Here is a 21,105-nt window from a genome sequence, read left to right as displayed (position 1 = left end):
CAATTGCTTACTTATAGATTAATAGACTCCTACAAAACTGTACAACTTCAGTACATTACTATTCAAACATATCAAATTTGAATGTTATCCAATTCTTTTTTCTCTAAGGCTTCCTTTTCAGCTTCCAAAAGGTATGGAATCAAATAGTGCGTGTCTTCTTCAGGTTTTACGACCTTGTTAGCTGGGAGCAACTGATGTGATAAAGCACATTGATGGGCTGTTATAATCCTGAAATTTCTTGCATAGCTCTCATCCTCTGGAAGCCTTGCGATAGCCTTCTGAGCAATGGGATTCTCTTCGGCGATTAAATCATTGAATCTTATGTTAGTATTCATCAAGTACTGTCGAGTGTTTTTATACGTACTTTAAACCCATTTCTCTGTAGCCTGCGTAGGCCACAAATGTTTTAGCAAGTGGGGTCACGACCTTTGCTAGAGTTGGCCTGGACAAAATCCAGTCTGAAGCCTTCACTATGGAAGTTATGGAAGCCATTTCAGTTATAAACGAAGAATTAGTGAAGAATGTCAGCTCGAGAATTCGCACAATAGAACTACATAAAATGCGAATCGACCATTGGTTAATCTAGACTTCCTATTCGGGTTAACAGTGCGCGTGTCTTAGTGTGTTAGCTCTGTACAACTAAAAAAAATCAACATATCAATGCATTGAAGCACCGTAGGCAGTAGACAACGACACGAATATCAATTTTATTTCTTTGCTAAACTAATTGAATATCAGACTCCCTTTAATTGCTTTTGGGGCAACTAGGAAATGCTAACGTACCAAGTATTCGAAGAACTCCAATTCTTCTGACATGTTCAAAAATGTCACTGTTCTTGCAAAGAATCAATCCCATGTAGCCACATGAATTAATACCGATCAAGTTCTTGAACTTGGCTTTTCGACGAGGAATCATCATCATATGTTTAGTTGTCATGCAAAAGTTGTAGCTCATTTCACAATGCTCTTCTGACACGCTCAAAGCTTTCAGAAGAAGCAGGGAAAACGCCATCAGCAATATGCTCTCGTTCACTTGTTTTTCTTCTGGAAGAGCTACAACATAGTGAGCAAAAGGAACGTGTGGAACTTGAAAAGCGACGCCTTGCAGAGCTCGAGAGGATCGGTTTGTGTTCTCAAGCAAATCAAGACAGAAAGGGACGTACTTATCGGGAAGTGTCATGAACTGAATATGTTTGTGGGGTTGCGATGCTCCACTTTGTGGTCCGCAATTGTAAAAAGAAAACCATTGCGAGTCCTTGTCTTCCTCGTGCAACTTTGCAAGCAAAGTGAATGCTGCTAATAGCTCCGATGGAGAGAGTGGTGTGTCTTGAGAAACAAATTCTTTTGTTGTTAGCATGAAATGATTTTTAACAATGGGAAATTTATTCAAAACTATTCTGAATTCTTCATGGTATCCAAAAGAATTTCTGACAGTGAGTTCCGGCTCCGGTCGAATGAAGGGATTTGCATCAATTGAGCCCTGTTCCGGTCTATGTTCGAGGCTTTTAAGCAAAGTAATATCAAATGCAATCGACTCTCCATTCACGTCCTCTTGAATTTTATAATGCTGAACGCTGTCCCCCATGTAAACTAGATCGTCACGCAGCATCGCAACGTCAAACTTATCTTTCAAATCAATAAAAAAATTATCAAGCTCCATTCTTTACTTCAAGTTGCATCATCAAATAATTAAAAGAAAGTTTGAATACTAAACTTCACTATAATCTCGTCCTAAATTGGTTGATTCCTATACACAGGAATAGTACTTGTTGAAGTTCTGCCATCACGTGATCGTAACTAATACGAATAGATTTGGAGGACGTCAGCGCAGTTTCAGTGGATTTGCCAAGAGGAGAAAAGATGTCCACGCAAGTGGGCTTTGGCTCAAGAGAGTTTCTCATTATCTAACTATGGACGTATGAAATGATGGACAAAAGTGGAAAGTGGAAGATCACAGAATGTGATATGATGAAAGAAAGAAAGTCCTCTAATGAAAGCTAAGAGGAAGCAATCTCATATTTATAGAAAGAACATGATGAGGAGAAAAATGGGGAAGACGGAATATCCCAAATAGAAAGATTCGGGTAACTACTCCTCTTTTGATCGTATTCATTTTTCTGCACCGTTGTCACGTGCACTCCTACTCTCAACAGTACTATTCTAATAAAGGTGTGTGCAGCAAGGTGGACGCCAACTCGATGTATGTCGAAAAAGCCTGGACACCAAATTTTGAAAGACGATTATCTAGTCCAAGACGTTCTCTGGATGTTACTCCAGAAACTAAATTTCAAAGTATGCCACCTTTTAGGTTTTCCACTCTTTAGAGACAATTGAATACTTATAAGGTCTTTTGATTCACATTCGCGTACTAATCAAGTGGGGTTGACTTACTATACATCTCGTATTCTTCACGTACGATGCTTCCTACCTCTACCCTGAGCAGACTAAAATAAATATGAGATGTCAAAGAATTCGAGATTGATATGTAACTATTGACAAAGGTTCTCTATAATTCTATTATTTCCGATGCTTCTTGGATATTCTTTTTAATGCTCTTTGTTCATTTTTCATGACACCGTCCACCATCTTATACTTACCTTTCACACCTTTTGGCCTTCCACTCAAGCCACGGTTGTGTCCCTTCGCCACAACAAGAGTTGCTTTAGGTTTTGTAGCGCCTTTTCTCGATAGCTTGCGCATCAACCTCTGAATTTCATCAGCCTTATCTTTTTCACTCTTATCTGTATCTTCATTAATGAGATCGCTTTTTTTCTTTAACTTTTCGAGTCTTTTCACAGCTCTCATCTTCTTTCGACCCTGTGCTTCTAAGACTTTTTTGATCGGACGTGCATTGAGTTGCTTTTGTTTCTCCCTAATTGTGGCAGCAGCTTCTTTTGTGATTGGTTTAGTGATCTTTGAGTGCTTCTTCTCGTCCTCTATGAACCAATCTGGTAAGCTATCTTTATCACGGAAAGAATATCTATTGATTCCCTCATCGATAAGGTCATGAAGATTTTTTTTACCCAACGCAACTTGATGCGCTAGTGTCATTGCCTCTACTGTGTCGATTTCGACCTTTGAGTCATGTGAATCGCTTCTCTTATCCATCAGATCATCAGCAACGATGCCAAAATTATCACTCATAACATCATCCGTTGGATGACCCTCTGAGGAATCGCTAACACCCTCCAAAACCTTCAATTCGCCTGATGAATTGGACGACAAAGATTCAAGAAGCACGCTCTCGTCGATTTTTGAAAGAATTGGGTTCAACGAATAGAACATGTGTGCCTCATTCGTCAACGTACACAGCGAAGCATCCCTATTTTTAGCCATGTCTTCAATTGCCTCGTCGTCAGATTCGTCGACATCCTGGATCGTACTGACGGACTCACTTTCACTATCTGAGTCACTTTGAATACCCTCCCAATTTTCATCTTCATGATGTCCTCGACTAAGCTTAGACTTGAGTCTAGAACTTTTCTCAGCTTGCCTAAGCTTAAATTGTTTATACATCAATTCAAGCTCATCCTCAAGGTCCGATATATCTGAGTCTGAGTTAGGCTTTGATTCTGTATCATCAAACGATACATCGGTATTTTGAGCTTTATCTGAAAGAACCATTCTTTTTTTCCCGTTTGTAAGTGCTTCAATTTGACCCGTCTTACGGGCTGCATTCAAATTAAAAAGCGTTTGAGAGGAATTGTCAGCAGCATCGATACCAATAGACATATCAGTAAGCATATTCATTTGTAATCGCTTGATTTCCTTCTGCTTGGACTCGTTTGCAGCTTTCTTCTCTCGTTTTCGTTTTTGACGCAACTTTTCTTGCAAGGATGCTAATTCCTGACTGATTTGTTCTTCCTCTGTCAATGGAGAAACTTCTTCAGTGCCTTCCTCTTCGCTCTTCTGATCAAGCAAAAGCACACTTCTTGCTTGCTTACGAAATTTGAGAATGCGCTTGAACTCTTTTTTGCCCAACACCTTTAAATCATTGACGCATTCCCTCAATTCAGGGCTCCATAATTTCATTTTCAACAAAAGTTTCCACTCCTTATTGTCAAGAGGAGGTTCAGTCAATCTGTTGAGCTCCCCCAAGTGCTTAATTGGTTCTTCATCCCGAATAAAGTCGAGCAAGTCCATTTCTTTGTATAATAAATAATTTCCTTCTTCATATCCCTCTCTTTTCCGGGTCTTTTTTTCTGGATTGAAAACCTTTGCTTCACTAGATTCTTGTGGCTTGACAATCTCTTCAAAAACTTCGGATAAGTCGAGCAATCGATTGTCCAACTTTTTTGGAGCTTTGAATCCCTTGCAAACAACGAATATCTCAGCTGACACATTTCTTGAAGCCGGAGGTTTTGTTGCTTCCACCTTGTCGAATAACTGTTGAAATACCCATATCAAATTATTGTAATCCTTTGATCTGAAAACTTTCGTTATGAATGTGCCCCCTTGAATGAGATGCTCAGCGGCAAGCTTGAGAGCTTTGAGGACAAGCTGCGATTGGGTGAATGCATCTTGAACCCACCCTAGTCCGACATTGGGTGCGCCATCATGAAGAAAGGTGTCAACCTTCCAAGTCTTAAGATGTCCACGTAATTTCGAGCGACAATCTTCAGTGGTTATGTCTGATTGAAAAAGAATACATTTAGGAAGCGGTTTCATAGGTACAATATCCACTCCGATGATTAATGAATTCATAGGACAAAGATTGGAGGCAACCTGGCACCACGACCCGGGAGCCGCGCAGAGGTCTACAACAACCTTTGACTTTTCTAAGAAGTGACCAAATTTTTCATTTATCTGTATCAATTTAAAGGAGGATCTGGCTCTATAGCCCTTCTCTTTAGCAAGATAGTAGTACCTATCCAAACGGCCCTTACTGTTCTTCTTCTGTGTTTTACCCATGGTTGGAGCCGATGAGAACGAAAAAAAACCGATGCTTTGTAGTGATGCCATGGTGTGCATGTAATGCACCTGTTGGGATTTCGTGTCAAGGCTGCAGCACGGGGTTTCATCAGGAGGAATCATCCGTAGTGATTTGAAATCCCTATATTTCATAAATAAAGTTCTCGAAATACATAGCAATAGAAGAATAAATTAGGATTCTTGATAAATAGATTTCGAAAATATCGGCTAAGAGACTAGTTCGAGTCACATGGTCTCTGCATTCAGCGAGCAGTGTCATCCGAGCAAATAGCATCAAATGCGAACCTGGAGGTTTAGCTCTAAAATATGTTCAGCAAGGGTTGTTGATACGGAAGGTAGGATGATCATAGTCAAGAATTTCAATACGTAACCGTTGTTCTTTCCAAACGCCTTTTTTGAGTCTATGAGATTTTCTTGACCTACCGGCGCTCAATGTTAAAACAATATTCACAATTTATCCGTAAGTTTCACAAATTACACACAATTCCAAACCCCATACATACATATACATATAAATATACATATATATATATATATATTTTTTAATATTATAAGCACATTGGTTTTTGAACTGAATGAAAAGCCGCTTCAAAGACTCCATTCGTTTAATTGGGCCCTGTCGTTGTCACGATCAATTATTTCTTCGTCGATCAGCCCTAGATTGGCATCATGACATAGAACACATTGACGAATAAATATCGAATCCAACTCATTTCTGTCACTCGTAAGGTTGTACTGCCGCAATCTCTTCAAGATCTCTCTGAACTTGTACTCTCCCCGTTGTCTTAAGTGGAAACGTGCGACACAGTCTCTGTGAAATGCATGTTGACAATTCGGAAAGACCACAATGCTCTTCTCGAGAAGCAATCTGTGGCATAGAGAACATGCCTCTCCCGCCTCAACTAACACTGCAATGTTGCCCTTATGAGATGTTTCGTGATGTGACACTATTTGCTTTCTGAGTTTGGTGGAAATTCGAGCCAGCTCTTTCATTTCCAACGTAAGCAGACTTATATTGTCATTGTAGCTGTCAATTGAGTTAACCACAATTTCTCGAAGCTCAGATATCTCGACAGATTCAGGAAGTAGTTGCAATAACGATTTGACGTCTATAGGACTCCTCATGTGAGTGATTTTTTTTGCAAGACTTAAGATGTACCGCATAATCTCTTTCATGGATATTGTTGAAGCGTCAATTTGCTGCTGAAAGATGGTGTTGGATGATAATTTGAACGCCTCGCTGGGGCTTGTCAAAAGAAACTTGGCAAATAATATCCAAAGTCTCTTCCTTAAATGATGTGATTCTTCGGAGAGATCAATCGTAGAGTCATCCCCGTCGAGGCTTCTAACTACTGTCGTTTGCTCAAGACTGCGACCATTATCCTGGAGTAAAGAATCCTCAAAAGCCTGTAAAACAAACTCCGCAAGACTGAGATCATTGTTATCAATCGCTAACTTGAGAGAACTTTCATACAATCGCATCTCATGAATCATAATCATGACTGCAGGCCAAAGCTTTTTGTGATCTAGAGCAAGTCTTAGAATCATCTTTGTATCATATGTCAAGTCGTCATTTCCTTTTGTTTCGTGAATATGGTTCAACACCTTCGTTAATGGCTTTGTAGACATCAGATTGTCACCATCTGGATGTCGCATTAACATTGAAAGGTATGTATTGAGTACTGATGCATCACGCGAACTCTTCTCGTGAATCAATATGGACATGTAATATAAGGCGGCATTTTCTGACACCGGCAGATTGCCAAATCTCTTGTTGTATGTTACAATCGCAGGAAGAAGCTTCTGAAATTCGAGATCCTTGATCTTTAGCCACGTTTCAACGCAAAGTTGAGGGCAACGCTGTAGTAATATTGTAGACGTTTCGTAAACAAGACTTTTTCCGAGAGTGCACTCGAATTTGATGGCTTCTAGTAGCGCATTGTTTGCCTCCGCCCAGGCCTGTCGCTCGATGTGGTATTCGACCACATAAGTATAATCGCCGCGAAGGGTTGCAAAGTGCAACATCGCTTTATGAAAATGCATTTTAGAAAGTATTTCGTAAACGGTTGGTGCATCTAAATATCCATGATAACTGGTAATGAATGTAAGCAACTTTCCAACACTACTTTCAGCGTGAAAAGATCGACCACCTTCACCGCCATTTTCCCGAGGAATGGCAGCCCTGGCATAGAGAAAGATTACCCACGAAGCGATTATCGTAATTTTGACTGACAGTTTTTCTCGAATGGCACGCTTCAATTTCTCGCTTAAATATGCTATCAAAAGCTCAAGGTTCCATATATTCGCACTTAGCTGATGATGGGATTTAAGAAGCATCAATGACACCTTTTCAAAAGACTCGCCCAGTTTGGCGAGAAGCTTGACGCCATCGTACTGCAAGTCTAGAAAGACTGAAGAGTCTTTTTCCAGGGATAACTGTGACCCGAAGCCTCCTCTCTGAAGTGATTCGTACCCTTTCTTTGCTTTGACGATACCAGCGTAGTAACTTGTCTCAAGATTGTCAGAGCTCAGTTCCAATAATCGAAGAGCGTCATCGTATCTTCCGAGACTATAGTATCCATACCATATTGAAGCATTTTCATTCTCATAAACTAACTCATGAATAGACGAGGCAGAGTACATCCAAATAGTCCCAAAGATCGGATCAATTCTGATCCCCTTTAAATGGTGATCAAATTTGTGACGCAAAATTTTCGAAGGCTGTGTAAGAAGCTTATCCTGAACTTGTAAGGACTCATTTTTTAGTAAAACATAGTAGTGGCTAGTAGTGACTAGACTGTCGATATTGACAAATGGGCTATTGATCAACGGAGAGTCGCTTGCGAGCTTGGCCTCGTCATCATTTGTTTCGATAAGCTTCCCATCGTGAGATATCGCATAATAAAAGCCAGACTCAATGAAAATCTCGAAGTCGTGCATGTTTCCTGCTAGATAGAGTGTATGAGGAGCAGCCTGAAATGCCATATATAAAGATTGCGTGTGCATCGTATGCTTTTCCCAGTAGAAGATCTTGCATCCGGCGAAAAGATAGATTCTGTTCTCGACATTACTGATGCACACACCCAACACTCTATCATCAGCTTTGAATACCTGTTTGACGTGTTTATCGTCGCGTTTACCTTCGGCTTTCGAGCCTTGATGAGATTTTATAAAGCAGACATATACTCGGTTGTCAGTGGTTGTGACAATAAATTCTGTACTTTCTGTGTCTTCACTTCCATTGGAGTAATTGAGTCTGTGAATTCCTAGGCCATTGAGTTTGTAAAGTACCTTGAACTTTGTGTAGGCGGAGTGAAGGTATAGCACAATAAAAGAATCAAGTTGGACTATCAAATGTGAAGAATTAATATGTGCCCAATATTGTGTAATCCTGTGACTCGAATATTGTCTCGGAAGATGAACGGTGTCGACATTCGAAGGGTTTTCCAAGGAGAATCTGTGAATTCTGTTGCCGAGTACTATATATGCAAGGTTGTTTGAGATTGACAAGCCCTCAATGTTATTTTCAAGATCAAACAGTAGTCTGACATCCTTTATAAAGAATGTCGGTGATGTAAGACCAGCAACATTCATGACGTGGAGGTTACTTCAGATAGCACTACTCAGCTCATAAACAGGAACGATGAATGGAGCGCGCCTTTGGTGACAGCGGTTTTATTATTAAAAGTCAATTTTTGATACGCAAGTCAAGACATCGATATTTGTAAAAATGAATCTTGTGTTTTGTTACTAAGAGAGGTTTCTTCCCTTTTGTATATAAGCTGTTGAGGCTGCGCTCAAAATGAAACACCTAGGTGAAATGTTCTCAGACTTGTTAGAGGATACATTCGCACGGTGTCACTTATTCGCTTCCTTACTGATGTATAACAAATGGCAAATGATCACGCGGTCTTTTGTGGCTTACAATACCATGTAGTCCACGTCTAGATATATTTCAGTAAAAAATGAAGGGAAAATAACGAACCAAAGTAGACATCAGATAATGCACACTTTGAGAAGAGGTAATGCTGTGAAAGGTACTGTACGATAGAAAGCACCGCCCAAAGCTCTTGGTTACTTCCCGATCTAATGATTACACGTATTAAGTATGATCAACATTGGCAGACATGCTATTCTTATGTGAGATTAGAGGTGTGCGCACCGACCTCATAGACAATGGCTATTACTGTCACAAGTGAATCGCATTTCCTGTTCGGCCGTAATATTCGTGCGGACCTCAAAACTCGCCTACTCTCAAAAGTGTGACACCGCCGCTACTCTCATTGCTCACGTATCTTCACGCTGTTCCAACTCTCAAACTCAATTAAATCCAATGAATGTACTTAAATTTCAAAAAAAGTATCCGGAATTGAATCAAGAAGAGATCTTCTCTATCATCGACGATTTCCGCAATATCGACATCGATGAAAAGGGTTGGGCTGAGAAGAAGGATGTCATCAACGCAGTCGCTCAGAAGAAGAAGTCGTCATATGACCACGTACGGGAGACTCTCAAGAGCGTTGACGTGGACGCCTCGGGTCATGTTGAATTGGACGATTTTATTGAATTGATCGCTAAATTGAAGCTGGAGCCCTCTTTTCATACAAGTAAACAAATCAGCGGAACTCAGACGCACACTCCTGAAACTTCCAATTCATCTATCACCAATACTTCATCAGGTCATAAAACATACATCAAGGGAAAGACGTCAGGCACTACCCATACAGTTAATGATGAAGAAAGAACAGAGTTTACAAGACACATAAACTCGGTTCTTGCCGACGATCCGGACATAGGTAGCAGATTACCATTTGATACAGATACATTTCAGATCTTTGATGAGTGTCGCGACGGTTTAGTCTTATCTAAATTGATCAATGATTCTGTACCCAACACAATTGACACTCGTGTACTCAATATGCCTGGCCAAAAGAAAAAGTCGTTGAATAATTTTCAAATGTCTGAAAATGCCAATATTGTAATTAATTCAGCAAAGGCTATCGGCTGTGTCGTGGTAAATGTTCATTCGGAAGATATCATTGACGGCAAAGAGCATCTTATTCTTGGCTTGATATGGCAAATTATACGCCGTGGTTTGTTGTCGAAAGTTGACATTAAATACCATCCAGAGCTCTATAGATTACTAGAGGATGATGAGTCCTTAGAGCAGTTCTTGAGATTACCTCCTGAGCAAATCTTATTACGTTGGTTTAATTACCATTTGAAGAACGCGGGCTCCCAAAGACGTGTGGCAAATTTCTCCAAAGATATCAGTGATGGTGAGAACTACACTGTTCTTTTACATCAATTGCAACCCGAACACTGCGACTTATCTCCCTTGCAAACAAGTGATCTAGCCGTCCGTGCGGAGCAGGTCTTAAGAAATGCAGACAAAATTGGTATGAGAAAGTATTTAACTCCTAGGGCGCTTGTTTCTGGTAACCCGAAGTTAAATCTCGCCTTCGTTGCTCATTTGTTCAACAATTATCCCGGCTTAGAGCCAATGGAGGAAAATGAGGCTCCTGAGATTGAAGAGTTCGACGCTGAAGGCGAGCGCGAAGCCAGAGTCTTCACATTGTGGCTTAACTCATTAGATGTGGACCCGCCAATCGTGTCCTTATTTGATGATTTGAGAGATGGTTTGGTATTATTGCAGGCGTTCGATAAGGTCTTACCAGGAAGTGTCTCTTTCAAGCATATCAATAAGAAACCGTCAAGTGGTGCTGAACTTTCTCGTTTCAAGGCTTTGGAAAACACCAACTATGGTGTAGAAATTGGAAAGGCGAACAATTTTTCACTAGTGGGAATTGAGGGCTCAGATATTGTTGATGGCAATAAATTGTTGACGTTAGGTCTAGTGTGGCAACTCATGAGGCGTAACATAGTAAACACTTTGTCCAGCCTCGGTAATGGTAAGAATGTCAGCGATTCAGACATTTTGAAGTGGGCGAACTCTCAGGTCTCAAAAGGTGGAAAGAGTGGCCCTATTCGCTCCTTCAAAGATCAATCTTTGTCCAACGGCGTTTATCTATTGGATGTGCTCAATGGTATTAAGCCGGGTTATGTCGACTACGATTTGGTTTACCAAGATGCGAATATGGGAGAAGACGAGAAGTATGCGAACGCGAGACTAGCTATTTCGATTGCCAGAAAGTTAGGTGCGTTGATATGGTTGGTACCCGAGGATATCAACGAGGTGAGAAGTCGGTTGATATTGTCATTCGTCGGAAGTTTGATGAGCATCGCAGATCAAATTTAGTTTTCTTTTCTACAGTATGTGTAGACGCAATACAAAAAAATCCGAGAAAGATTAAGAAAAAAAAACCTGTGCATCATAACACTGCACCCAATAGCACCGACTCAATTTACAACTTTTCCATATTGCAATCTGATCAACTAAATGTCAAAGCACATCCTCCCTTTCACAGAAGCAAACACTAAAAGGGTGTCTTCATTGTTCAGGCAAGCATTAAGAACGGCCTTTGACTCGTCCCTAAAATTTGATGCATATAGAAGAGAAACAATCAGAATTAGGCAGCAATTTGAAGCCGAAAGACATGTGTCTGATGTCAATGAGTTGGAGCGCATCATAGAGAGAACAAAGGCAAAACTCAATGAGTGGAAGCACCCTGATCCTTACATCCCACCCTGCAGACCAGGTGGTACAAAATATGAAAGAAACTTGCCATCTCCTAAAGAGCCCATGGTTCCTGGAGATTGGTAAGTTTGTAGTGAACGACAATCGACCGAAGAATAAACTGAACACCCAACGCATGTACATCAATACACTTAGGCTTGCAATATCCGATTGTAGAACAGAGCCTTCCTCGTGTCGAAGGAGCCTAATTCTTTGAAGGGTCGTAAAGTCCCAGGTAAGCGTAGGGATCAAAAGAAAAAAAAAGAGAGTTTACTGTTACGCCCTAGTGCTATGCACTGAAGCGCAATAGACGTTTACAAGGTATTATAGGGCTTATCTGGAATTCTTCTTTGCTCGTGTTAGCCAATGAGTCATTGATAATGATTTAACGTAGATAGTTCTCCAATATGAACAGGGTAAACTCATAATCTTACTTGTATAAGTTTCCAAATGTGTATGCCTAAATGCTACTCAGAAAACTCTCACGAGTAATAAACCCTTATAATCATTTGTTGAAGATCTGAGTATACGTTTGCTCGATTTCAAAGAAGTTTCATAAACTGTTCGTTCTCGATAAGGAGTTTCTTTCACCATCATTCGATTTTTATTCACCAAGAGTGAACACATTATAGTAACAAGCTGAAGAAGAAGCCATTTCAAATGTCGCATCTTTTCGGCCCATTCTCAACCCATTCAAATTACTTATTTTGAGTCAATTTCACACCTCAAATACGACGATTGCAATTCAAAGTCAGGCATCATACAATAACAATAATTAATTGACGAGATATCCATATGTTGAGTATACCTCGCGAGGATGTGTAGACCGACAAGTAGCCCAAGTTAGAGGACATTTAGTCGACCCGGATCCCTTGTTCGTGCTTAAACCACTGCTAACTTCAAGGCCTCGTTTCGTTACCTACTTCACTTGCTCTTTTTGCCCTTTACACTGTCCTAGTTACCAATGTTCGCGATGATCTGCGCGATGCACTCAAATCTGAAATAACTACAATTATGCCCAGATCCAAGCGTTCCAAGCTTGTGACCCTATCAAAAACTGATAAAAAGGGTAAAGAAAACAAGGAAAAAACTTTTGAAGCTGTGAGGCAGTCGTTGGATCTGTTTAGGTACGCTTTCGTGTTACTGCTAGGCGACATTAGAAGCAATTTTCTTCATGACATTCGGAGCGATTGGAACGGCTCAAAACTTATTTTAGGCAAGAGAAAGGTCTTACAAAAAGCGTTGGGGGAGAGTGTTGAGGATGCTTATAAGGAGAGGTCGAACGAGCTTGCTGAGATCCTAGTGGACCAGACGGGTCTTAATGCGCTCTTGTTTACTGACGAGACACCGGAGAATGTCGAAGCTTACTTCGCAGCTTTTGTGAAGCTTGACTTCGCCAAAGCAAATAACAAAGCCCCTATCGACTTCACCATTCCCCAGGGTATTGTCTATTCCAGGGGTGGGCAAATTCCGATCGAAGAGGATGTGCCAATGTCGCATTCTATGGAGGTGACTTTAAGAACAAAATATAAGATACCAACAAAGATCCAAGGGGGAAAAATTTACTTAGATGAGCCATTTATTGTATGCAAAAAAGGAGAGCGTTTGGATGTTGTGAAGGCGTTGATTTTAAAGCAATTTGGAGTTGCTGCTACGGAATTCAAGACAAATCTCCTTGGATATCTTGATACATCAAATAGTTTCTGCAAACGATACTGATACTGGTTGATATAAAATCGAGGATTTTCAATATACTTCATAGATTTGTATCATCTAACCTTGAAACTGGTGAAAAATATTCTCGCCGTGTCCAGACCGACATTCCTTAAACTGTAGACATTTGAAAATGGCGTCACAAAAGAGCAACCGCTTAAAACAACAAAACGATCCTCATTTAATTCCACTTCAATGCGACCATCGATTACGTGGAAGATGGATGTCACGCTCGAACTTCGACGATCCTTGAAGCCTCCACAAGGAATCTCTATGAGCCCAGCAGATACGTTGCCAGAGGAAGACTCGTAGATCGGTGCGGCTGAGAAGTGATCCGAGACACTCGCCTTGTCTGAATTTTGAAATTGGTAGCCATCAGGCGCCCACGCTACTTCAAGTAGTTCCTTTTTGTCCTCTTCAAGGTAGACATTTACACTCTTCGCACCATCTTGAAACCATTGCGGCGTAAAATCGTCAGTCTCTGAAGAAGAGGGTATTTTAGGTGAAATTGCTTTTTTCTTCGCATTTGCTCTAATTTTTCTTTTCTTGGTTTTAGGCTCAGGGTCTTTGACATGAATAATCTCAGTAATTTCTTGAAGTGGGATCTTTCGAAGATCATTAATAAGACTGTTGTCCTTCCCTTGCGAAAAGTCTTCATCAGCCCTAGTATAAATGATTCTTTCATTCTTCCAGAAGTCTAGTGGTTTAACTCTTGTTCTTTTGGACCTTCTTAATTTCTTTGATTCTGGTGGAGGTGAAGGTAGCAGTGAGGTCAATCCATCTAGTCCAGTTTTGTCACACCGTTCTTGCGGTGACACGTAGTAGTCGTCATCAGATGCCTCAGTCTCGTCAGACGAAGCAAGTGGTACATCATACTGAACTATTGCGGTCAACTGCTCAGTTCCATCGTTACCACCCTCCTCCTCGAGCATATCACTGGGTTTTTGAGGGATTTGATCATCCATAAATGCTTCAAGATTTTCACTTTCATCATAATTGTCAAATTCTTGAGTGGAAGGTAGATGTCGGAGAACTTTATTGGTGGAATCTCGATTGCTAGCCAATTTTTTTGTAAATAGTGCTTCACGATGAGAAGTTAGCGCACTCGACGCTTCGGCATCCTCCCCAGCATCCGAAAGTGCATCATAATGAGAGTTGTCGGAGTGTATCATTGACAGACTGGTTTCCTTGTTTGATACGTTTTTCTCGGTAGTTTTATGTGAGTGTTGAGATTCACGTTTTGGCGATAACCTTCGCTCGTCCGAGCTCTTGAACATTGCTTGATGAATAGATGAATCAGCTTCACTGTCTGATTCATGACTGAATTCTCGCCTTTGCTTACTCTTATGCCTCGTAGTTGACAGCCCTGTCCCAGCGATGGCATCGGAGGAATTGCCATCTGCAAAGAACTCATCGATGTCTTCCATATCATGCTGATCTCTGGGTAGACCTTCTCGAGGCTTAAATCCCGTTTTCCGTGCCTCTTTGCCAATATTTATCAAATCCATGGCGTTCTCAGGAGCAAAGTTGTTATGGGCTTATGCGATAAGATTGAACGCGCGCAGTCGCGATCAAAATACGCAAAGTGCGAGGAACCAACATTAAAGAGTACGAAACATCAATAAGCAGTCGATGTCGACTTTTTTTTCAAAGTTGCAAACCGATGATATCCATCTTTCGATCTTCACCGGTATGGAATAGTTCATAAGAGTAACACTTTCCGTTTGCAAATATTACACAAAGAAGGTACCTTGGATAATCGACCAGGACAGACACATTCTGAGCAGTGACACCAACTATGGGATTCAAGATGTTTAAAACATCAGGGTCCTGTTGACTAGGAATAACGGGTATAACATACTCCTGCCTCATGGAAAAGTGCCCATTGTATTGACAAAGACGCATGATAGTTACTAATCCAGCTTGTGTGGCTAAAACAAAAGCCAGAAGCTCAGGTATAAGGAGGGTAATAGAGATTCTATTCACCCACAGTGCGAAGTCATTCTCATCGACCTGAGATGGTGCAAGTTCAAATATCTCCTCTGTTGATGCGACGCAAAGTAGAGAGTCGCCACGTAATAGGGCTCCCTGTTTTGGGGTAGATACCGCTATGTGATAGTCGCAAGCATACTTCTTCTGGTCCTCGAGTAGAGATCTCGAAAGAGACAATTTGATTCTTCGATATTCATCGTCGATGTCGTCAAAAGGCTTATACGTTCTTTTGCGATATCTTGCATTCTTCCACTGTATCGTAGGAATATGAAAATATCGAATCCCTGCTGCAATATTTGTTACTATCGGCCCATGACAGAAGAAGGAGGACTCACTGTGTACATCTCTCTGTGTCAGCTTTTCGTCAATGTCATAAAGACCGGTCAACGATCGATATGATGAAACAGGCTTGAAGTATATGTCCGGTATAGGTTTGGCTGTCCAGCAATTGTCAGAAGCCTCAATTACTCGAGAAAGCGTGACTTTTTTACTTTGCATTCGCTCGTCCACAGTAAAGCTGAATTTCAAGATGCCAACTTCTCCTGAAATGCAAGCAACACAAACCTCAACCTCATGAGAAGAGCCCGTAACATTATACCTTAGTATCGAGACTTCAGGTATATTGTGCTTCAATTTTTGACTCTCTACAGCTTCAAACAGAGACTGCTTGGAATTGAAGTAGAATAAATGCACCGTTCTAGCATTGGAGGAACCAACAACAATGTGATGCCGAACTCCTACCTCATTTGTGGCTGAACCAAAATCGACACACCAGCATGAAGCTCCAAGAGGTAGCTCGTAATCAGCATTGAATCTAAGACTGTAGTAAACCCCCGGTGAAAAAGGCTTTCGCCTTATTGCTTCAAACACTCTATTCGTCTCCCAAACCAAAATACGGCCATCGTCTGTGCAAGCTGCAAGAACCTCATTATCCATCCAAGTGGAAGATTTCACATAATTAATCGTGTGTGGGTCTGCTTGCGATACCGCGGCATCGATATGTTGTCGAGCAGTCGCAAGAGGTCTGGTATCGAAGCGAAGTAATGGCGAATACATCGGCTTAAGTATTAAAGAGCTCATCTTATAGACCAAGATGCTGGAATGACAAGCAAGAACAAGAAAATGCTCCAGAACCCGATGATCGGTTATGAAAGAAGCTAAGTTGTTCTTAAAAAGGTTTGATTCTCGTAGTCCTTCGAGAATTTGAAAATTATGCCGGCGCAACTCAAGCAGGTCGGTGTAAATTCTGCTGGGGTTGAGGTCAGCAGATCTGAATTCCTTAAACAGCTGCAGATCGGGCTTTTCAGCGTCATAGAGGCTTCGATCTCGAACTAATGTGCTGTAGTCGCTTCTCAAACCACGCTGTTCAGCTCCCTCCCCTTCATAAACAAGATCAGTGTAATAATTCCTTTCACAAGATTCGGAGAGACGCTCATACTTATATAAAACGTCGCCCCACAAGAGAGCATCATTTGTAGTGATTGAAGTGTCGTCACGTAATTCCCAGTTATCATTATCGTGGTCTAACAGTCGAAGAAAGCGCGGGTCGATTTGCACTTCAGACGCCAAAAACCCAAGACCTTCGTCGACATCAAAAGACTCTGCAGATGACGATTGTTCATGTTCCCCGTCCGAAATAGCCAGCTCAGAAGTATCGTTGCCTGTAAAAGATGTTATATCTTCAAGAAATCCTGAATCCCTTATGCACAGATGGTCATTATTGTAAGGGAGTAGCAGTCTCCGGTAGTCAAAAGCATCTCGTATTTCACGACTGGATGACCTCACAAGCTTTGCTTCGCCTCTGTGATGTATGAAGCGCTCAAAGTCTTCCGAGAATTGGGCAAGAGAAAGGAAGTTCACCATCTTGGTATCATTCATGAATAGGGCGCGAATTGTAGTTTGAAATCGCATAACGGCAAGTTGAATCCAATTGCAATTGAGATATTGTCTAGATAATATTTTAAAGTGGCTTTTTTGTAGATTGGTTTGATCTTTCATTTTGCTTTGATATCACAGAGTAAAATATCTTTATTTTGTGTTGCTCTTAAGTTTCATATCATGAGATCAATAGTTCTTGCCTACATCCTTCAATTCTCGCAAGCTTTTGCAGCCAACAATCTTTCGGCCATGGGGATGAACTGGATGCACTCGGTGACTCCCATGGAGACGGAAGTTTATCAGGGAACCATGTCCAAGGTCAAATCCAATGACGAAAGTATTGGTGTCGTGCACAAGCTTGGTAGTATGGATGAATTCTACAATGCCAGTATTCTTGATCTACTTCAGGACACCACAAATAGCTTCATCTTTGAAAAAAGCCGAGATGCGGTATACTATGACAGAAGGATGAGGAAGTGGTACTTGCAAACATTTTCCAGCAAGAAACCACCAGTGAAAGACATCCTCGTCCCCATAACATGGTGCTACGATATGACCGCGGGGAAAGGAGGGTCGATAAAGCAATCATTTGAAGTTTCTCTCTCAGCCCAGCAAACATTTGGACAACAGGTGGGCTTAGAGAATTTCTTGCAACTTGATGGAGTGATTCTACTGGGTAGCTTCGGCGTTTCTCTTTCTGAAGGTATCACTTACAAAGATGCAGTGTCTTGCCTGGTTCTGACTGCCAGTATGCCAGGATATATATGAAAGTGTCGTACATGACCATCCCCAGAGGCAGGAGGACTGCAATCATTTTGAACGACAAAGCCGAGATCGTTCAAATGGGCGACTGGGAAACTACCCCTTCGTACAAGAGGTTCTTATTGAAATTGCCAGTGATGGAATGCGCACTTGGGAAAGATCCAAAAATCTGCGATAAAGCCATTTTCTGAGTAAAGCAAATGCAAGAGAAGCTACATCACGCAGACTATACTTCTTTTCCAGAATCTCTGAAAAGAGAAGTCTTAGAAATTGTCAATGGCTCATATGAGGCTCTTTCTGCCGATACAAATTATTGGGTTTCCAATCTTGCTAACGCTGCATCCTTGATTTGGCATGCGTATCACTCTATCGGTTTGCCTATCAACTGGGTTGGATTTTACATCACAACAAACACAGAGTCCAATAATCTTGTTCTCGGACCATTCCAAGGGAAAGTGGCTTGTCAAAGTATCCAGATAGGAAAGGGTGTATGCGGGATGGCTGCTATGGAGAAGCGGACTCAATGCATTGCTGATGTGAATAAGTTTCCTGGGCATATTGCTTGTGACGGAGAGACTAAGAGTGAAATTGTTGTGCCTATTCTAAATGGGGAATCTGTGGTGGGTGTCTTAGACATCGACTGCTTGACAGAGAATGGATTTGATGAAGTGGATGTGGAACTTCTTGAAGCTTTGGCTGCATTGATCTCGAAGCTGAATAACTGGTCCCTATCATGATCCATCTACGTCGCACCTTAAATAAAGAATTTCATTCGCAAGAACACCGTAAGCTAATTTTTGAACATTACACAATAAGACATACAAATAGAATTGAAGAGAAGAGTCGAAATGAAAACACTTTTGAGGAAGTAAGGAATTTTCACGAAACGTTGGGAGGTACTTCGGACTTTGACTAGCCTTGCTCTGCTTCTGCTTGGGTGCGCCTATTCTCTTCTCGTTCCAAGTTATGGTATAATAAGGCCTTAGCTTTTTCCACTGCTTTTGCTGAACCGGTGATAGTAAACACTCTTTCTTCATTTCCCTCTTCTTCGTCAGAGATGCCGATGGTTGCTCCACTCACCTTACGCACACCTTGTATGCGGGCTCCATTCTTCCCTATCAACGCACCAACAATGTTGTTAGGAAATGACACAGTCTGTGTAATGGTTCTTTTTTGGCCATTCGAGGTATCGCCCCGAGTCAGGGAGCCTCGAGGAACATAGTAAGTTGTCCCTACTGCCGATGAAAAGTCTTCGATTAGACAGCGCAGAATGAGTCTTAAGGAGTCATACAAGTTATCGACCGTACCCTGTAACTCAACTAAGCGTTCATTTGAGTCAGGTAAGAATGATTTCGATGCGATCATCAGGATGTTGCACTCTTTTTGAATTTGCTGGATTCTAGTACCTCTTGATCCGATAAGCGTGCCCATCTGAGCATTTGGAATCAAAAGACGTAGAATCGTTGTTTCGCCTTCTATATTAGGTATCAGCAGTAGCTGTTTCAAGGGAAAGTACATGTAAGAAAAGTGTGTTTCAGCAGATGCATTCACTAATGCTTGAGCAAAATAACTCAAAGCCCTCGACGCATCATCAAGCGTGCCACTGACAGTCAAGATTCGTTCATGGGATCCAGGTTGTAACCGTGAAATCCCTGCTCTCGTACCAGTTTCTTCCCTTATGGAATCGATCACAGTTCCATTTTGGCCAATGAGACAACCAGCCTCCTTCGCCGAGACCAAGACCCTGTAGTTGATCAATGCAGAGGCAGACGATGCATCATTGAGAGAAGGCAACACATTTTCAGAGCTTTGCTCGCCGTTCCCGCCATCTGTGACGGGAGTCTCTTGCGATATGGGTTCAGAGTTTGGTCTACCATCAACAACCTCCATGTTCAAGAAGCACACAAATTGCAATTACTGTGATGATTTTGATTTCCTCGAATTTCAAGCACCCAAAGACGTTTCAGCTTAACACGTAGCTGTACGAATTAATAAACGATTTTTTGTAGTGATAAAACAATTTTTTCGAAACAAGGACAAGAGTTATTTTCGTCAAATTGTGTCGCCAGATTGCAGCAACGGTGAATTGTCAATTTATTTTCAATTTTTCCAAAATGGGTATAAAAAATATCACAGGTTGAAAAAACCTTCTTGTCGAGTAAAACTATCGTGAATTCTGGATGATCACAACTATAGTATCGATGTTTGCTGCGTCCAACTTTAGTTGTAGATGAGAACGGACTGGGAAGCTGACTCGTGAGTTGCATATTTAAATGCAGGGCGGTTAGGGAGACCCTTGTCTCCGACTGCACCGAGAAACATAAGGCAGACTTGCCAATTCAGCGCATTCATTTTTCTGACAATGATAAGATTTATGGCTCTAAAACTAAGCTAGAATTTCTATGTAGCTCGCTTTGTCGGAACAGAGATGCCAGTCGATTTAAGTATGGTTGATGCAAGACGTTTCGCTAGAGGCTACCGCTATTTAATTAAAGATTTTTCAGCGTATTCACTGACTCAAAAGGCAGACTTGTTCAAGATGACCAGTTGAGTTTCATTGTGCCTTTACAATAGACACAAAAGACTCAATGCACACATTCATTTGTAGATTGAGTATCTCTTCTGTGTGCGTTGGCTACTTTACGCGAAAAAGCGCATGAGGCTGGCCTTCGAAATTATAGTCGAAGCATTCATTGACTTGCGGCGCGGTCTCATGACCAAGCTACGAAAAAGGATGAGAATGTAGGCTGACCCATTAGAGAAGTTCTGGTGTTATTGGCTCTTGTAATGCCATTACCGAGTAGGATGAAACGCGTGTTACACAATCACACTCGTTACCCTACAGACTATGAGTTGTCTAGTGAGGTTTTATGAGAGCAACTTACTCATGCGAAACGTATTAAATCTCTCAAGATCCTTTTCACGGCTGAGAATGTCATTGAATGAGTAGAAGTTGATCGTCTTAGGATCTGACAGTGGCTCAACAACCGATTCCTCGTCATCTTTAGGAAGCTGCTCTTCCTCTTCGTCATCACTGGATGCGAGGGCGCTTAATAGTGAGTTGCAAATCAACGATCTAGATCTTGATCTTGAGCGAAGGATTGGTCTAGCGCCATGGGAGTCACTAGAATGCTTTTCGCTGTGACTACAGCGTCTTGAATTGTGCTGCTCTTTGGACTTGGCCACCTGTC

The 21,105-nt window shown here is 41.4% G+C and overlaps 9 protein-coding genes across 9 annotated transcripts; 3 read left to right on the top strand and 6 right to left on the bottom strand. All coding sequences in view use genetic code 12, as the record gives it.

Annotated features, from left to right (window-relative positions):
* Window positions 1-71: 71 nt before the first annotated feature.
* On the bottom strand, window positions 72-1,660 carry CJI96_0001213 (ubiquinol--cytochrome-c reductase subunit 7; the record flags this gene model as incomplete). The annotated part of the gene is made up of 3 exons (XM_029033227.2): window positions 72-318; window positions 365-431; window positions 784-1,660. 3 exons carry the CDS (start codon window positions 1,658-1,660, stop codon window positions 72-74), a joined length of 1,191 nt encoding a protein of 396 aa, XP_028891819.2.
* Window positions 1,661-2,517: 857 nt separating this feature from the next.
* On the bottom strand, window positions 2,518-4,911 carry SPB1 (27S pre-rRNA (guanosine2922-2'-O)-methyltransferase; the record flags this gene model as incomplete). The annotated part of the gene is made up of 1 exon (XM_029033225.2): window positions 2,518-4,911. One exon carries the CDS (start codon window positions 4,909-4,911, stop codon window positions 2,518-2,520), a length of 2,394 nt encoding a protein of 797 aa, XP_028891817.2.
* Window positions 4,912-5,520: 609 nt separating this feature from the next.
* Window positions 5,521-8,526, bottom strand: CJI96_0001211 (tethering complex subunit PEP3; the record flags this gene model as incomplete). The annotated part of the gene is made up of 1 exon (XM_029033224.2): window positions 5,521-8,526. The coding sequence occupies one exon, from the start codon at window positions 8,524-8,526 to the stop codon at window positions 5,521-5,523; it is 3,006 nt and encodes a 1,001-aa protein (XP_028891816.2).
* A 739-nt stretch (window positions 8,527-9,265) lies between these two features.
* On the top strand, window positions 9,266-11,191 carry SAC6 (fimbrin; the record flags this gene model as incomplete). Its single annotated transcript, XM_029033223.2, has 1 exon — window positions 9,266-11,191. One exon carries the CDS (start codon window positions 9,266-9,268, stop codon window positions 11,189-11,191), a length of 1,926 nt encoding a protein of 641 aa, XP_028891815.2.
* A 1,392-nt stretch (window positions 11,192-12,583) lies between these two features.
* MRT4 (Mrt4p) lies at window positions 12,584-13,288 on the top strand (the record flags this gene model as incomplete). The annotated part of the gene is made up of 1 exon (XM_029033221.1): window positions 12,584-13,288. The coding sequence occupies one exon, from the start codon at window positions 12,584-12,586 to the stop codon at window positions 13,286-13,288; it is 705 nt and encodes a 234-aa protein (XP_028891813.1).
* A 50-nt stretch (window positions 13,289-13,338) lies between these two features.
* Window positions 13,339-14,790, bottom strand: MIF2 (Mif2p; the record flags this gene model as incomplete). Its single annotated transcript, XM_029033220.2, has 1 exon — window positions 13,339-14,790. The coding sequence occupies one exon, from the start codon at window positions 14,788-14,790 to the stop codon at window positions 13,339-13,341; it is 1,452 nt and encodes a 483-aa protein (XP_028891812.2).
* A 139-nt stretch (window positions 14,791-14,929) lies between these two features.
* CJI96_0001207 (uncharacterized protein) lies at window positions 14,930-17,137 on the bottom strand (the record flags this gene model as incomplete). The annotated part of the gene is made up of 1 exon (XM_029033219.2): window positions 14,930-17,137. The coding sequence occupies one exon, from the start codon at window positions 17,135-17,137 to the stop codon at window positions 14,930-14,932; it is 2,208 nt and encodes a 735-aa protein (XP_028891811.2).
* Window positions 17,138-18,114: 977 nt separating this feature from the next.
* Window positions 18,115-18,651, top strand: CJI96_0001206 (L-methionine (R)-S-oxide reductase; the record flags this gene model as incomplete). Its single annotated transcript, XM_054702041.1, has 1 exon — window positions 18,115-18,651. One exon carries the CDS (start codon window positions 18,115-18,117, stop codon window positions 18,649-18,651), a length of 537 nt encoding a protein of 178 aa, XP_054558016.1.
* A 175-nt stretch (window positions 18,652-18,826) lies between these two features.
* On the bottom strand, window positions 18,827-19,804 carry CJI96_0001205 (uncharacterized protein; the record flags this gene model as incomplete). Its single annotated transcript, XM_029033217.2, has 1 exon — window positions 18,827-19,804. The coding sequence occupies one exon, from the start codon at window positions 19,802-19,804 to the stop codon at window positions 18,827-18,829; it is 978 nt and encodes a 325-aa protein (XP_028891809.2).
* Window positions 19,805-21,105: the final 1,301 nt, after the last annotated feature.

Source organism: Candidozyma auris, chromosome 1 (genome assembly GCF_003013715.1).
Source record: "Candidozyma auris chromosome 1, complete sequence".
Lineage (NCBI taxonomy): Eukaryota > Fungi > Ascomycota > Pichiomycetes > Serinales > Metschnikowiaceae > Candidozyma > Candidozyma auris.
The sequence above is the reverse complement of the archived record's forward strand: the minus strand, read 5'-3'. Positions and strand labels throughout refer to the sequence as shown.